Genomic DNA, 17,536 nt, shown 5'->3' with positions numbered 1-17,536 from the left:
ATCTGCTCATCAGTTCTTAATAGAGTTGCCTGAAATTTAATTGCTGGTTAAGTCTTGTAATCTGTAATCCCAAAGCTATTTGCTTACACCTTTAAAGAAGTAATTTTAAACACCTAAACAAAATTAATTTTAAAAATTCTGTGAAATACTATTACTGTCTGCTCACAAGCAATCATTCTTGTTTAGATCATCTGTGACTTGTTTATTAGCAGCTCCTCCTATGGTATCATTTTCTTTTAATAGTGATAATTGCTAGTAATATTATACAAGAAATAGAAGGAAAAAGTAGCACTTGAAGAAGAAACACATTTTTCTAAGAAGAAAATGCACAACTACAGCTACTTTATTGAAAGGCCTGTTTCTCATGTGGGGAAACGTACCTGGAGAGAGAAATAAGCAACTTGTATATCACTAGCACTATGAACACTAAATTCAATGACTAGAAATTTTCTGTGGCATTTTGTTTCCCACGTCTCAGACTAAATTCTTCAAAATATGGTTCTTCCTATATTAGACATTAATAAATAACTGTCTTTCAGGAGTATTTCTATTTTTATTTACATTTTTATCTTATAGCAGCACTGCTCCTTCCTTCCTCCCTCCCTTCCTCCCTCCCTCCCTTCTTCCCTCCCTCGCTTTCTTCCTTCCTTCCTTTTCTTTCATCAAAGCTAAAATTATAGTCAAATGGGATGAAGGACCTATTTTTAATAGACTTTCAAAGCAAATACCTATTATCCTTAGTAGCCCATTCCAAAGCCAGGAGGCCCTTTCTTATCCCTGATTTTATTCCTTCATGCCCTTTAAATTTATTTCCTAGATAAAGACAACAAGTGTTTATAATTATCTGAACAATAACTCAGATCTTTGAAGATCACTATAAAGTCTTCTCTGACAATAAAGTTTGACCCTTTAGCTTTCTAACCTATTAATTTTTGTCAGATATATCTCCAAATATCCATGGTTTATAATTAGTTGGGGTGGGGGGGGGGTGTTGAGGCTGACCAGCACTGAATAAATTAACATTCCTATGTATAGCCTTCAAAAAACTGTCCCAACTCAATAATTTTTCCTCATAATAAATCATAAGCAAGTCTGAGTCCATTCTCCAAAATTCTAATGTCAACAAAATGGGGACCTTTTACATGCAGTTATTGAAGTAAAATCTAAGCCATGATTTTCCTGGACCAGCTCTGAGAAAATGTCTGTGCCACAGACTGGTAAAAATGGATGCCTCATTTGTTCAATAAAGTTATTGAATGCTCATCCTGTATGTGCATGACGCTGTGCTGAGTGGTGTCCAAAATATAAAGATATAAAAGAAAAAGTCACTGAAAATAATAGGAAGAAATAAAAGGCTAGAGGATGCTATCAGTGGAATAACTTATATTATAAGGAACTCTACATCCAAGTATTCTCCTAATACCAATGTAAGAATTTCTCCAAAACACCTTATTACATTACAGACAAACTAGAAAAAGAAAGGAGAAAATCATGTCAAGTTAAGATCTTCATAATGAGGTATAAATGAGACTACCTTGCCTGCTCCAGTAGATCCAGCGACAGCCAACAACTGTCCTCTTTCTATCTTGAAACTGATATCTTTCAGGACAGGAGCACCGAGAAGTGAGAAGTTACTGAAGAAGAGGCTGTTATCACCATTGGAAATTTTTCTATTGTTATTATTTTGTTTTGCTTTCTCAAATAATTTCCCAAATCCCTGTAAAAAAAACAAACAAACATGTTTTTCAGATATTTTCAATAGCTACTTGCATTATGTATGATTAGTTTGAAAAGCACATGGCACATGACCCATACTTTACAGCACACAATTGATAGCACATGATTTCTAGAGCACATGATCCAAAACATCTGAAAATTATAATAATAATTTCAATTTCTCAGATTGTTGCTCACCACCAAATTTAATTAAAGATATCTACCTACATATATAAAGGTATCTATCTATATATATGTGTGCATGTATATATATATATGTGTGTATGTAAATATATACACACACATAAATATATATCCTCTCCTATAGGCTGGGTACATAAACATAATTATTTAATCTTCAGCAGAATAACAATATATGAGGTAGATTTTATAATCCTTCTCTTTCAAAGCTGTAGACTGTGACTCAAAGAGGTTAAGCAACTAAAGTCACGTAAGTAGTAGGCCTGAGTAGAATTACAACCCAAATCTTCTGCTCTATCATGCTGGTAGTACCTTCCTCTGAGAAGCTCAAAGCATTTCTTTAATTAGCTATTATTAAGTATAAATGTGATGATACTGCCATATGATTTGAATGAATTCCATTTTTGTAAGGGTAGCTGGGAGAAGGAATTCTCTTTTGAAAGTGCCCTGCTTCTATACTGCCCCATGGGAAGCTTTAGGGTAGAGGTCTTCAAACCAAAGTAAACAGCACTACAGATTATCAGGAGGAAGGTAGTGCACACAGTTTTAACGGAATGTATTCCCACATCCTCAACATGCAAAAGTACTCCTTCCTAAAGTTAATCTGCCTGAGAATTTGCCTGCTGTTTGTCATTTCTCTTTCCCACTTCCTTCTCACAATTGTCCTTCCCTCACTTTACACAGAAGAGGCAGATTTCTCACCAGCCCTAAGTTTAGCTACGTTGCACTTTCTGGAGTGCAAAAAGTTCAGTAATACAAACAATGGGACCATAAGAGAATGATTTTCTCCTGAAAGGTGATCCCATAAAAGCAAAGTCAGAAATACTGAAGGAGGTAACATCTTATTTCACCCAAGTTTCAAACTGATGGCAATCTATGTGTCTTATCATCTCAGAATCATATTTCAGAAATGAATTGAGAAATAAGATATTTTAATTAACTTATTATTTAATTAATTATTTAATTTTAATGAGTTAATAAATTAATACAAATTATTATCTGCATTTTAAAGTCAAGTCACACTTTCCTGACATAAAGCAAGTCACATTATTTAGCTGATTGGCTTGACAATGAGACCTGACTTCATAAATTCATTTATTTCCCATGAAATTGCACTGAAACTGCAGCTCCCAAGTTTTGAAAAAAATTATTTAACATATGAAGACAATGTACAATAGACAAGAATTACATTCTTTGCCACCACTTAAACCTATGTTGAAAAATTAGTTTTTAAGTTGAAAAGTCAACTTAAAATGTATCAGATATACATAGTTTTTCAGAACTATTTTAGGGCATACATAAGCAATTAAGCTTGAAGACAACTGCGTGAATACTTATGATATGAATGGCTAACATCCCTTTCAGTCAACAGATAACTAAAAGCAAAGCTTTTAAGAAGTAGGCAATGAAAAGTCTTTAAATGAGACAAAGTCATCTGTTATTCCTTTATTCATTTATTTATCTAATAGACATTTATTGAGCATCACCTCTGTATTAAAGACCACTTCAGGGACTTCCCTGGTGGTCCAGTGGTTAACACTTCATGCTCCCAATGCAGGGGGCCTGGGTTCGATCCCTGGTCAGGGAATTAGATCCCGCTTGCCGCAACTAAGAGTCCGCATGCTGCAACTAAAGATCCCCGAAGATCCCACGTGCCGCAACTAAGACCCGGCACAACCAAATAAACAAATACATATTTTTTAAAAAGACCACTTCAAAAATCCCACATAGGAGAATAACATATGGATAGATATTAATACTGCAATGTGTTTAGTGCTACAACCGAAAATTCACACCAAGTCCTATAGGAGCGCATTAGAGAAAGCAACTGACTCAGTCTGGAATTTGACCAAGTAAATGACACAGTACTAGGCTATGAAGGATGTAAGTGGTTATTTCACAAGAACAAGAAATAGTCTAGGTGTTCCAGGAAGAAGGATCTGGATGCACAACATTTTAGGCTTAAAAGAACAAAATAGATCTCAGGAACGGTGAGTGGCTAGGTGAGATGTATGTGGTAAGATGACAAAGGGTATCCTTGGTAAGGTGGGCAGTGCAGGCTATTAAGGGGCTCATGTGCCATGCTTAGAAATAGGACTTTTATCCAATAAGCCCTTGGACCAATGGAAGGTTGTTTTTACTAATAACTTTAATTTCTGAGTACAGAAGTAAAACACTTATTTCAGGAAATTTGGTAAACAGATGAAAGCAGCAAGAAGAAAAAAATAATCACCTGTAATCCTACCACTGAAAAGAAACCATGTTTAACATTTTAATGATACCCCTCCACTCCTTCACATATATATATAAAATCATACATATGATATTTTACAACATTAAGGAAAAATTATACATAAGGTTTGTGACCTGCTTTTTCTGACTTACAATAAATCATAAATATTTTCACATACCATTAAACATTCTTCTAAATATAATTTTAAGTTGCAGGATAGTATCCAAGAGTATGGATAAACTATAAATAGTTCTCTATTTTTGACATTATATGGTTTTCTTTTTAACTTAAGAATTCTGTGATGCATGTATTTTGCTATAAATCTTGGAGCAAATCTCTCTTTTTTTTTTTTTAAGTATAAATTCCCGCACGTGGGATTTCCAGGGCAAAAGGTATAGCAAAAATTCTAAGTCTTTTGAAAAGCAGTTCCAAATTTTCCTCCATTAAGGTATGAGAGTGCTAGATTTGAGGAACCATTATCAACACTGTTGCTTTCTGGTTTGGGATTTATTTTGTATTGTTTTGTTCAGTTTTTTGTGTTTTATAGGTGAAAATGGAATCTCACTATTGACCTTATTTTTATTTGATCCCTAGTAAAGTTGAACATGTTCCGTGTTTACAAGTCCCCTGTGGTTGTCAGAGGAAGGATTATGATACCCTTTGTCTTTACTTCAGTCTCTGTCTCATCTTCTCAACTAGCTGGGTAATAAATCATGACATTCTGAACTTCAGTCTCCTGAGTTGTTGAGGGTTTTAAATGAGATAATATATATGAAAGTATTTTGTATACAGTAAAGCATTAGTCCACTTTTTAAAATTAGAGGCAGAGAAACCTAGGCTGACCTTTTGGCTCTCTCCTAACCAGTTGTATAACCTTATTCGAGTTACTTACACTCCCTAAAGCTCAGCTTCCCAATACATAAATAGAAACTGTACCTACTCACAGGTGTGGTGTGAGTGAGGAGTCATATATAACTCATCAGGGACTTGCCTCTTGAGTAACTGGGTGAACGGTGACATCATCAAACGTGTGGAGAAGACACTGGAAGGAGCAGGTTTATGAAGCTTGGGGAGTGATGAATGTGGGTGCCTGAGGAGCTTGCAGGGAATTTAGAAATGATGTATGAAGTTCAGGAAAGAAACTGGGGCTAGAGATTTGCCTTTGAGAGTCATCAGCACTTTGATGTCAGTTGAGCCTGAGTCACCCAGAGAGCATGAAATGCCTGAAGGAAGCCTAGGTGTAGATGCAGTGGCCCATCACCATTGAAGAGGCAGAGAGGGAAGACTTAGAAGTCATGGTCAGAATATAAGATGACATGGAAAGAGTGGTTCACTAAAGCTAATTTAAATAAGTAGTTTTAAAAGAACAGTTTTAATGTATTGGTAAGGGCAGAATCCAGATTGCAGCAGGGAAAAGTCATAAAAGATGACGAAGCAAGAACAGCTTTGATGGCAAAAGAAAGCAGAATGATCAAGCTTGGAGGATGAGGCTGGGTGCGCAAAAGTCAGAGAAGAAATTTTTTTAACTTGAAAATATTTAAATGTGAAAAGGAGTCAGTTGAAAAAAAGATGTTGAAACTTGTAGAGAGAGACTAATTCCTGGCCCCATGTCCTGAGAAGATGAAGCAAGACGATAACAGTTTAGTCAAAGGCAGGAGGAAGCATACATCTTTCACTTAGACAAGAAAGAGAAGAAAAAAATCATCCCAAGGGTGAAGAAAGAAGTTATAAGCATTCATACATGATGCTGCATATTTTATAGCATCTATATATTTTCTCTATATCTTACAGAAGTCAAGGCCATCTGCTGGGGGTGAGCAGAACCTGGGAGAGATTGGGAGTTTCAGGAAAGTGGTAAAAATCTGGAAAAGCTTTTAGAGAAATGGTAAAGAAAATTAACTAAATATAAATGAAAATATTTCCCAAGAAAGTTTATAGGCCCATTTGAAGTTGAAACAATAACTGTATAAAACTTGTAACTGACTAGAGTATATGATTTTCCCAGATAGCACCTCCTTCGTCAAAGATATCAAGTGAATGTTTTGTAGCAAAAGATTCAGTGAAAGGAAAAGGGAATTGAGGTTGCTGCTGGGAGAAGAACTGAAGTGACTGGTGTTGTCACTGGTGGAGGTTAAACCAGGAGTCGTCCAAAAGGGAGAACTAAGGAGCCTAGAAATTTTCATGAAATTGGAAGGCAGTAAAGGTGGGATGAAGAGACTGAGAGAGCTAAGGTCAGGAAATTCTGAACTAAAAAAGAGATTCCAGAGTGCGACATTTCCAAAGTGGAGTAAGTCTAGGTGCTCACCAAGCTCAGCATGTGACCATGAAAGGAAGCTTCTGAACTAACTGTAAAATGTAAGTTCTGAGGACAGTACTGGAAGGATTTCTCATGTGGGTGCTGAAGTCTCAGACATGATGGCAGAGATTTAACAAGCACCACTATCCTGGGTAAATATCATCAAGGAGTGTCCAGAATTTGATAGCTGACAGAGTCTGGAGGATGAGGATACAGCCAGACAGAAGGTTCACTGAAAGAGTTGTAGACTGTGACATTGGGGTCCAAAACCTGACTTCAGCCCTTGCCTGTTCTGTGAGCTGAGCCAGGTTCTGTAACCTTCCTAAGCCTCCATTCCCTTATCAGCAAAATGGAAACATTAAGATTTCATCATAGGAATGTTATGAGAAATAAGACAAAACATATAAAGTGCTTATCTAGTACCTGGCAGATTGTAAGGGCTCAAGCATGCTACCTATTTTATTAGATGAAAGCAGAGTGAAATGGAGATTAGAAAAACAATTGTCTGTAAGTACTGTCAAACTTCTTATTTTTCTTCATGCCTAGAAGGGCATTTGAAATTCCTAAAATCAAAGAAGTAAAATCAATCTGATCCACACACCTCTCCACAATTTTTCTGGGCAGATACAGAATTATTCTCTTACTTACATCTAAAAAAATGAAGTATAGTAAAGCCCTTGAGGTCAGGTTACTTATATAAATAAAACCAATTTAAGATATTGTGAAATATGTAGAAATGGGACATTGGTTTCATAACTCCTATGTTTACTCAACATAAAAAAGTGATAAGGAAAGAGGAACTCAACAGGTATTCTCAATAATCAAATATTACTTCTTTAGAAGCTGAAAAAAATCATTGATAATATTTTTTCTGACCATGAGAAATATGAGAGAATTTTTAGTAGTGAATTAAAATAAGTAAAAATAGTAGAAAACAATACATTGGTCTATTTCTCATACATCTTTATGGTGACTGGTGTATGTAAATTGCATTGGATTGGAACTTGAGATCAGAGAGGGTAGCATTTACTGAGGAACTATTATGTGCATGGTACTATGCTGAATACTTTCCATAAGTTATCTCAGTCAATCCTCACAACAAACTTGCAAGGTATATATTAATATTCCCATTTTATAGATGAAGAACGAGAGGCTCCACAAAGTTCAGTAACTTGGTCTAGATTACACAGATAGTAAATGGCAGAACCAGGATTCAAACCCAGCTCTATCTGGCTCCAAAACCTATGAGCTTTGTATTACTTCCTAATTTGTTATGTGAAACAAATTACATGACTTAGAAAAAAATGACGAGGCTTGTCTATCGTATTTAATATTCCTGGGCCTCTACCTCTTAATCTATAAAATAAGTTCTATCATCATTCTAACTTTATTGCCCATCCGGATGAAAACCAGAACCACAAACAAGCAAAGCTTAAATATTTAGAACAAACAAAAACGAAAAATATCTGACCTCCTCCCAGAAGGCTGTTACATTCTCCATCACTACTTCTGTAGTTGTTAAGTTATATTCCAGTGTCTTATATTCTTGCTTTTGTAAGAAATCCTGTTTGCAAAAGAGAGCAAAAACGTATTGCAGAACCAGGATACCATTAATACATTATTACATCTATTTTACACTCTAATAGTGATGCATTCTGTACTTGGATTTTATGAATTATATTAGAAATTGTTTCTTAATAAAATAATTTTATAAGTGTTCTAAAGTTAATTTGCCAAGTACTAGAATTCATCATTTTGAAATGTGATATTTTATAAAACTGTTTTTATACATTAGATTTTTAACATACCACTGATTCATCCTTGTACTATTACATGTTACCCTTAGTGATGAATTTATAAAGCACACCTGAATTACCCACCAATTGCCTCAATTCAACATTAAGAGAGAGAAAACTATTATCTTCATCTTTATAGCACCCTCCTGATTAGAGACATCATTAGCATCACTTCTCTGGGTTAAGTAAAGGTGTGAAGATCTGATCTAACTGATTTTAGGGTATCAAACCTTGATTCTAAAAGAAGGGCTCTATTAGCGAATCAGAATCACAGTGCTCCTAGAGATGGTGGGAGCATGAGGAAAAATTAAGTTTATGCATCCTGAAGTCTTCTTCATAGGAGGTAGTTTTAAAAATCTGGTGCTTGCTCACTTTTTCCCTTCTCGCCTCTTCAATTCACTCACTATCTCTATTTTGGTTTCCCCTTTTTTCTCCCAGTTTTGTTTTTAAGATCTGTTTCTCTGTCTGTATTCCTGTTTAGTGAATCTGTTTCTCTGATGCATTCTCTTTGGGTCTCTATGTCTGTTTCTCTCTCTCTCTCTCTTTCTCTATCTCCTCACCACCTCCCACATGGCTGTGATGGACTAACAGAAGAAATAAGACTAGTCCAAGAGCTGCCATGGTTCTGAGCTACATTCACCAATCTGTCTAAATTGCAGATCTCAAACTCACATATTTTCAAGATAATAAAACTAAGGAAGGTGGCTAAGTAGAGACTGTGATGAACTGGAGAGGGCAGACCCTCTCTGAGGGGGGAGCTGCCACAGCTTGTGAGGGAAGAGGACCCAGTTTACTGTATACTTCAAATTTTCAAAAGAGGCTGAAGACATGATTTGTTGTATATGTGACAGCACACAATTTTTAAATGCTGCCAACGAATTCAAATGCGTTGTTTTAGGTTTTTTTGTTTTGTTTTGTTTTTTAATGTAAAGGTCAAATAAAACAGGTCAAGGGCCAAAATTAAGTCCATGGGCCACCATTTGCAAACTCTGGCCTAGGCTAAATAATGGCAGAACTACCTAAAAGTGGCTCACCCTTCACCCTCATTTTTTAAATTTATGTCACAATGATTTATTTTCTGGGTTAACTATTTAAATGGATATCAAACAAGTATAATAAAACATTTTGAACTGTATATTAATTATAAAAATAATAACCACACCCAAGGTTATGGTGCTGATTCTGTTAGCTTTGCATTAATTGAGTCTCATTACCTGAGGACTTTAGAACCTCTCTTCAAAATTACCAGCTACATCAGCTTGCTGAGATTTTAAGGTAATTAATGTGTCATAAAATGCCACTGTCATCCATCATACAGTCCAGAAAAACACTTGGAAAAGTTTAAGGTGAACATTCCTAGTGTTAGCTGGAAAATCTTATAACTCCCGGATGAATCTGCCACCATCATTTTGCACATTTGCCAAGTTCATTAGAACTGCTCTATTGATTGATTACTTGAATAAAAATCTCCAGAATACAGAAACAATATTTTCTTCAATTTCTCTGACTTAAGAGAATTTCACAGGCCTTCATTTTATTTCACTAGGCTTTCATTACAAGGGCTCATTAGACCACATACAGACATCAAGACAGGAGATACTGTGCATCAAACAGGCCCAAGGCCAAGAATACCTCTCCAGAGAGTTTGCTCATGAATAAAGTTCTAAACTGTTCTAAATTCATTGTGATGATGCCCAATTTTGGTACATTACCTGTATTTTGTTTATTGCTCCAAGAGAATCATACCAAGTTTGTACAGCCCAGGGGAATTGCCGAGTGACTGCCATGCGCAGAACGATGCAGAATGAGATGGTTGTGAATATTTTTCGAAGGCCGATTCCTTTAAGCAGTGTATAAGGAAGCACAGAAAAAAACACTACAAAGAACCCTGAGAAGAAGAAGGCTGAGCTACTGAGGTATCTCACATAGGCTGTCTTCCGGGTCAGTTTCAGTTCTGTTCTATAAAAAAAAAATAGGATTTGGGATGCTTATTTACTTTTCAAATATCAGGCATCTTGGAATTAAAAATCTGAACATAGACTCTCAAATCTTTCTCTCTGTGTTCTGATCCTCGTTCTACCCTGCATGAGCTGTGTGACCTTGTGCAAGTTATTTAACCTCTCTGGGCCTCAGTTACCTTATCTGAAAGGGAGATGGATCATAATGAATGTACCAGTGTCTTGCATATAATACCTGTAAATATTATTTTTAAATTACAATAATCTTAATAATTATTACTATAATTATTATATTGTTTTTATATCTTTATTCACTTCTTTATTAATTTTTAAGATTAATGACTCTGATAATTTTTTGTTTGTTGGTTGGTTGGTGTTTTAAGTAATTAAGTGTGGATATGAGAATAATGTTGAAAGACTTATAAAGGAAAAAGACAATTCTGGGATTCCCTAATGGATTGTTAACATTTTAGAAGTTCTAGCTTCGCTTTGGGGAACCTTGAAAATAACATATAAGCCATAGAGGAGTGGTTCTCAAGCCTTAGCATGAGTAAAAATCACCTGAGAAACCTGTTAAAATGCAGAGTTTCAGGCCCACCACTCAGAGATACTGACTGAGTCTGCAGTAGGCCTCCAGAATCTGCATTTTAAAAAGGAACCCAAATGGGGCTTCCCTGATGGCACAGTAGTTAAGAGTCTGCCTGCCAATGCAGGGGACACGGGTTCAAGCCCTGGTCTGGGAAGATCCCACATGCCACGGACAAACTAAGCCTGTGCACCACAACTACTGAGCCTGTGCTCTAGAGCCCGCAAGCCACAACTACTGAGCCCGTGTGCCACAACTACTGAAGCCCATGTGCCTAAAGCCCATACTCAACAAAAGAAGCCACCGCAATGAGAAGCCTGCGCACTGCAAGAGAGTAGCCCCTGCTCGCCACAACCAGAGAAAAGCCCATGCTCAGCAACAAAGGTCCAACACAGACAAAAATAAATACATAAATAAATAAATTTAAAAAAAGAACCCAGGTAATTCTTGAAAAATTATAAGTGAGTAGATGCTGCATCCTCCCTGTCTCTCTCCTTTCAGTATAGTTATTTGCAATCACACTTCTGATCCTATAGTCTGAACTACAAATGTGAACTATTTTTTTAACACACACAGAAGAGGTTTAAATGCACCAATAAGCAGAAAACAGGGAGTGCAGAGGCTGGCGAGAAGAGAGGACAATGCTGCCTTCAACCTCCGTCCTACTCTTCCAGGACCACCAAAACTAGAGTCACTTGTGATCCTCCTATTCAGCTCTTGCAAGGGAAAGAGCAGAGATAAAACAGACAAGTAGAGAGTGCTGGTGGGAAGGAGCAATAGCTGTGCCCAGCATTTAGTTCCACATGCTTGTACAACTCAGAAAAGTTCTCATTCTCAAGTTGTAGAATTCAGAGGAAATCTTTTTTTTTTAAGTCTGAAAAAAAATGTAATCCTGAGCACTCTGATGAAGAAAACGAAGTTCAATGTTCCCAATCTACATTGTGACTCCCAGTCTAATGCGGTCTAGCCTACCTATTTTAATTATTTGGTATTGAAGGCAGATTATGATTTGGGAATCTCACTGGGGTGTGACTCTCAGCTCTCCTGGTTATAGCTATGCCATCTTAAGCAAGTTTCTCTTCCCTCTGATCCTACAGAATCCACATCTACAGAAGAGAAACATAATATCTCCCTTGTGGAGTTGCTGCCAAGATAAATGACAGCACAGCACAGGGTCTTGCACTTAGAATCTACATGTGTGTCTCTAATCTTCAACAGAAAGAAGAATACTATTGGCTAGGCTTATATGTTTTTAATGCTAGAAAATACTGTTTACAAAAATGTTAATAAATTTGTCAAAATGAAAGGAGGAAAATGAGGAAAATGAAAGAAGTGGTACTGTAAGAATAATGCACTCAAGAACATCTATAAGAGAAGGAGTACTTCCCAGAACTTCTGCTGTCAGTGTCCTTGTCCTGACGGTGAGACACAGCCACCCCCCACCTCTGCAGGAGACCCTCCAACACTAGCAGAAACTGCAGCTCAGCAAGCAATCTGCTGCTGACAATCAAATCAATTTTGTGATATTTAAAACTTTTACTGAGAGGGCAGACAGCAGAAGCAAGAAGAACTACAATCCTGCAGCCTGTGGAACAAAAACCACATTCATAGAAAGATAGACAAGATGAAAAGGCAGAGGGCTATGTACCAGATGAAGGAACAAGATAAAACCCCAGAAAAACAACTAAATGAAGTAGAAATAGGCAACCTTCCAGAAAAAGAATTCAGAATAATGATAGTGAAGATGATCCAGGACCTCAGAAAAAGAATGGAGGCAAAGATCGAGAAGATGCAAGAAATGTTTAACAAACACCTAGGAGAATTAAAGACCAAACAAACAGAGATGAACAATACAATAACTGAAATGAAAACTACACTAGAAGGAATCAATATCAGAATAACTGAGGCAGAAGAACGGAGAAGTGACCTGGAAGACAGAATGGTGGAATTCACTGCTGCGGAACAGAATAAAGAAAATATAATGAAAAGAAATGAAGACAGCCTAAGAGACCTCTGGGACAACATTAAAGACAACAACATTCACATTATAGGGGTCCCAAAAGGAGAAGAGAGAAAGGGCCAGAGAAAATATTTGAAGAGATTATAGTCGAAAACTCCCCTAACATGGGAAAGGAAGTAGCCACCCAAGTCCAGAGAGAGCAGAGAGTCCCATACAGGATAAACCCAAGGAGAAACACGCCGAGACACATAGTAATCAAATTGGCAAAAACTAAAGACAAAGAAAAATTATTGAAAGCAGCAAGGGAAAAACGACAAATAACATACAAGGGAACTCCCATAAGGTTAACAGCTGATTTCTCAGCAGAAACTCTACAAGCCAGAAGGGACTAGCACGATATACTTTAAGTGATGAAAGGGAAGAAACTACAACGAAGATTACTCTATCCGGCAAGGATCTCATTCAGATTCGATGAAGAAATCAAAAGCTTAACAGACAAGCAAAAGCTAAGAGGATTCAGCACCACCAAACCAGCTCTACAACAAATGCTAAAGGAACTTCTCTAAGTGGGAAACACAAGAGAAGAAAAGGACCTACAAAAACAAACCCAAAACAATTAAGAAAATGGTCATAGGAACATACATATTGATAATTACCTTAAATGTGAATGGATTAAATGCTCCAACCAAAAGACATAGACTGGCTGAATGGATACAAAAACAAGACCCATATATATGCTGTCTACAAGAGACCCACTTTAGACCTAGGGACACATACAGACTGAAAGTGAGGGGATGGAAAAAGATATTCCATGCAAATGAAAATCAAAAGAAAGCTGCAGTAGCAATCCTCATATCAGATAAAATAGACTTTAAAATAAAGAATGTTACAAGAGACAAGGAAGGACACTACACAATGATCAAGGGATCAATCCAAGAAGAAGATATAACAATTATAAATATATATGCACCCAACATAGGAGCACCTCAATACATAAGGCAACTACTAACAGCTATAAAAGAGGAAATTGACAGTAACACAATAAGAGTGGGGGATTTTAACACCTCACTTACACCAATGGACAGATCATCCAAAATGAAAATAAATAAGGAAACAGAAGCTTTAAATGACACAACAGACCAGATAGATTTAATTGATATTTATAGAACATTCCATCCAAAAACAGATTACACTTTCTTCTCAAGTGCGCACGGAACATTCTCCAGGATAGATCACATCCTGGGTCACAAATCAAGCCTCAGTAAATTTAAGAGAATTGAAATCATATCAAGCATCTTTTCTGACCAGAACGCTATGAGATTAGAAATGAATGACAGGGAAAAAAATGTAAAAAACACAAACACATGGAGGCTAAACAATATGTTACTAAATAACCAAGAGATCATTGAAGAAATCAAAGAGGAAATCAAAAATACCTAGAGACAAATGAAAACAATGAAGACAAGGAAAACACAATGATCCAAAACCTATGGGATGCAGCAAAAGCAGTTCTAAGAGGAAAGTTTATAGCTATACAAGCCTACCTCAAGAAACAAGAAAAATCTCAAATAAACAATCTAACCTGACACCTAAAGGAACTAGAGAAAGAAGAACAAACAAAACCCAAAGTTAGCAGAAGGAAGGAAATCTAAAGATCAGAGAAGAAATAAATGAAACAGAAACAAAGAAAACAATAGCAAAGATCAATAAAACTAAAAGCTGGTTCCTTGAGAAGATAAACAAAATTGATAAACTATTAGCCAGACTCATCAAGAAAAAGAGGGAGAGGACTCAAGTCAAAACAATTAGAAATGAAAAAGGAGAAGTTACAACAGACACCGCAGATATACAAAGCATCCTAAGAGACTACTACAAGCAACCCTATGCCAATAAAATGGACAACCTGGAAGAAATGGACAAATTCTTAGAAAGGTATAACCTTCCAAGACTGAACCAGGAAGAAATAGAAAATATGAACAGACCAATCACAACTAATGAAATTGAAACTGTGATTAAAAATCTTCCAACAAACAAAAGTCCAGGACCAGATGGCTTCACAGGTGAATTCTATCAAACATTTAGAGAAGAGCTAACACCCATCCTTCTCAAACTCTTCCAAAAAATTGCAGAGGAAGAAACACTCCCAAACTCATTCTATGAGGCCACCATTACCCTGATACCAAAACCAGACAAAGATACTACAAAAAAAGAAAGTTACAGACCAATACCACTGATGAATATAGATGCAAAACTCCTCAACAAAATACTAGCAAACAGAATCCAACAACACATTAAAAGGATCATACACCATGATCAAGCGGAATTTATCCCAGGGATGCAAGGATTCTTCAATATACACAAATCAATCAATGCGGTACACCATATTAACAAATTGAAGAATAAAAACCATATGATCATCTCAATAGATGCAGAAAAAGCTTTTGACAAAATTCAACACCCATTTATGATAAAAGTTCTCCAGGAAGTGGGCATAGAGGGAACCTACCTCAACATAATAAAGGGCATATACGACAAACCCACAGCAAACATCATTCTCAATGGTGAAAAACTGAAAGCATTTCCTCTAAGATCAGGAACAAGACAAGGTGGTCCACTCTCACCACTATTATTCAACATAGTTTTGGAAGTCCTAGCCATGGCAATCAGAGAAGAAAAAGAAATACAAATTGGAAAAGAAGAAGTAAAACTGTCACTCTTTGCAGATGACATGATACTATACCTATAGAATCCTAAAGATGCCACCAGAAAACTACTAGAGCTAATCAATCAATTTGGTAAAGTTGTAGGATACAAAATTAATGCACAGAAATCTCTTGCATTCCTCTACATTAATGATGAAAAACCTGAAAGAGAAATTAAGGAAACATTCCCATTTACCATTGCTGTATGCAGAAAACTATAAGACACTGATGAAAGAAATTAAAGATGATACCAACAGATGGAGAGATATACCATGTTCTTGGATTGGAAGAATCAACATTGTGAAAATGACTATACTATCCAAAGCAATCTACAGATTCAATGCAATCCCTATCAAATTACCAATGGCATTTTTTACAGAACTAGAACAAAAAAATCTTAAAATTTGTATGGAGACACAAAAGACCTCGAATAGCCAAAGCAGTCTTGAGGGAAAAAAAACGGAACTGGAGGAATCAGACTCCCTGACTTCAGACTATACTATAAAGTTTCAGTAATCAAGACAATATGGTACTGGCACAAAAACAGAAGCATAGATCAATAGAACAGGATAGAAAGCCCAGAGATAAACCCACACACCTATGGTCAACTAATCTATGACAAAGGAGGCAAGGATATATAATGGAGAAAAGACAGTCTCTCCAATAAGTAGTGCTGGGAAAACTGGACAGCTACATGTAGTGCTGGGAAAACTGGACAGCTACATGTAAAGGAATGAAATTAGAACACTGCCTAACACCATACACAAAAATAAACTCAAACTGGATTAGAGACCTAAATATAAGACTGGACGCTATAAAACTCTTAGAGGAAAACATAGGAAGAACACTCTTTGACATAAATCACAGTAAGATCTTTTTTGATCCACCTCCTAGAGTAATGGAAAGAAAAACAAAAATAAACAAATGGGACCTAATGAAACCTCAAAGCTTTTGCACAGCAAAGGAAACCATAAACAAGATGAAAAGACAACCCTCAGAATGGGAGAAAATATTTGCAAACGAATCAATGGACAAAGGATTAATCTCCAAAATATATAAACAGCTCATGCAGCTCAGTGTTAAAAAAGCAAACAACCCAATCCAAAAATGGGCAGAAGACCTAGATAGACATTTCTCCAAAGAAGACATACAGATGGCCAAGAAGCACATGAAAAGCTGCTCAACATCACTAATCATTAGAGTAATGCAAATCAAAACCACAATGAGGTATCACCTCACACCAGTAAGAATGGGCATCATTAGAAAATCTACAAACAACAAATGCTGGAGACGGTGTGGAGAAAAGCGAACCCTCTTGCACTGTTGGTGGGAATGTAAATTGATACAGCCACTATGGAGAACAGTATGGCGGTTCCTTAAAAACTAAAAACAGAATTACCATATGATCCAGCAATCCCACTACTGGGCATATACCCAGAGAAAACCATAATTCAAAAAGACACATGCACCCCAATGTTCATTGCAGCACTATTTACAATAGCCAGGTCATGGAAGCAACCTAAATGCCCATCGACAGACGAATGGATAAAGAAGATGTGGTACATATATACAATGGAATATTACTCAGCCATAAAAAGGAACGAAATTGGGTCATTTGTTGAGGCGTGGTTGGATCTAGAGACTGTCATACAGAGTGAAGTAAGTCAGAAAGAGAAAAACAAATATCGTATATTAACGCATATATGTGGAACGTAGAAAAATGGTACAGATGAACCGGTTTGCAGGGCAGAAGTTGAGACACAGATGTAGAGAACAAACGTATGGACACCAAGGGGGGAAAGCAGCAGAGGGTGGGGGTGGTGGTGGTGGTGATGAATTGGGAGATTGGGATTGACATGTATACACTGATGTGTATAAAAAGGATGACTAATAAGAACCTGCTGTATAAAAAAATAAATAAAATTTAAAAATTAAAAAAAAAGAGGGAGTGAGAGCATGTCCTTCTACTCTGCCATCTTGAATCAATCTCCCTATGACTTTAGTCTTGCTAATTAGAATACATCATTAGAATGCTTTATTGTATACCCTGATATGAACATTTACAAATAAAAATAAATAATTGCTCCT

General features: G+C 36.5%; 1 protein-coding gene across 8 annotated transcripts in view; it reads right to left on the bottom strand.

Moving 5' to 3' along the window:
• Window positions 1-17,536, bottom strand: part of CFTR (CF transmembrane conductance regulator) — a 192,992-nt gene that overhangs the window by 121,399 nt on the left and 54,057 nt on the right. For all 8 annotated transcript variants that reach the window (XM_082399969.1, XM_082399968.1, XM_082399975.1 and 5 more), the window contains 3 exons: window positions 9,955-10,201; window positions 7,918-8,010; window positions 1,535-1,717 (listed from right to left, as the gene is read on the bottom strand). In XM_082399969.1, coding sequence (XP_082256095.1) covers window positions 1,535-1,717; window positions 7,918-8,010; window positions 9,955-10,201 — 523 coding nt within the window. The remainder of the gene's footprint in view (window positions 1-1,534; window positions 1,718-7,917; window positions 8,011-9,954; window positions 10,202-17,536) is intronic.

Source organism: Balaenoptera borealis (assembly GCF_965194805.1).
Source record: "Balaenoptera borealis genome assembly, chromosome: 7".
Classification (NCBI taxonomy): domain Eukaryota; kingdom Metazoa; phylum Chordata; class Mammalia; order Artiodactyla; family Balaenopteridae; genus Balaenoptera; species Balaenoptera borealis.
This window is presented reverse-complemented; position numbering and strand designations above follow the sequence as displayed.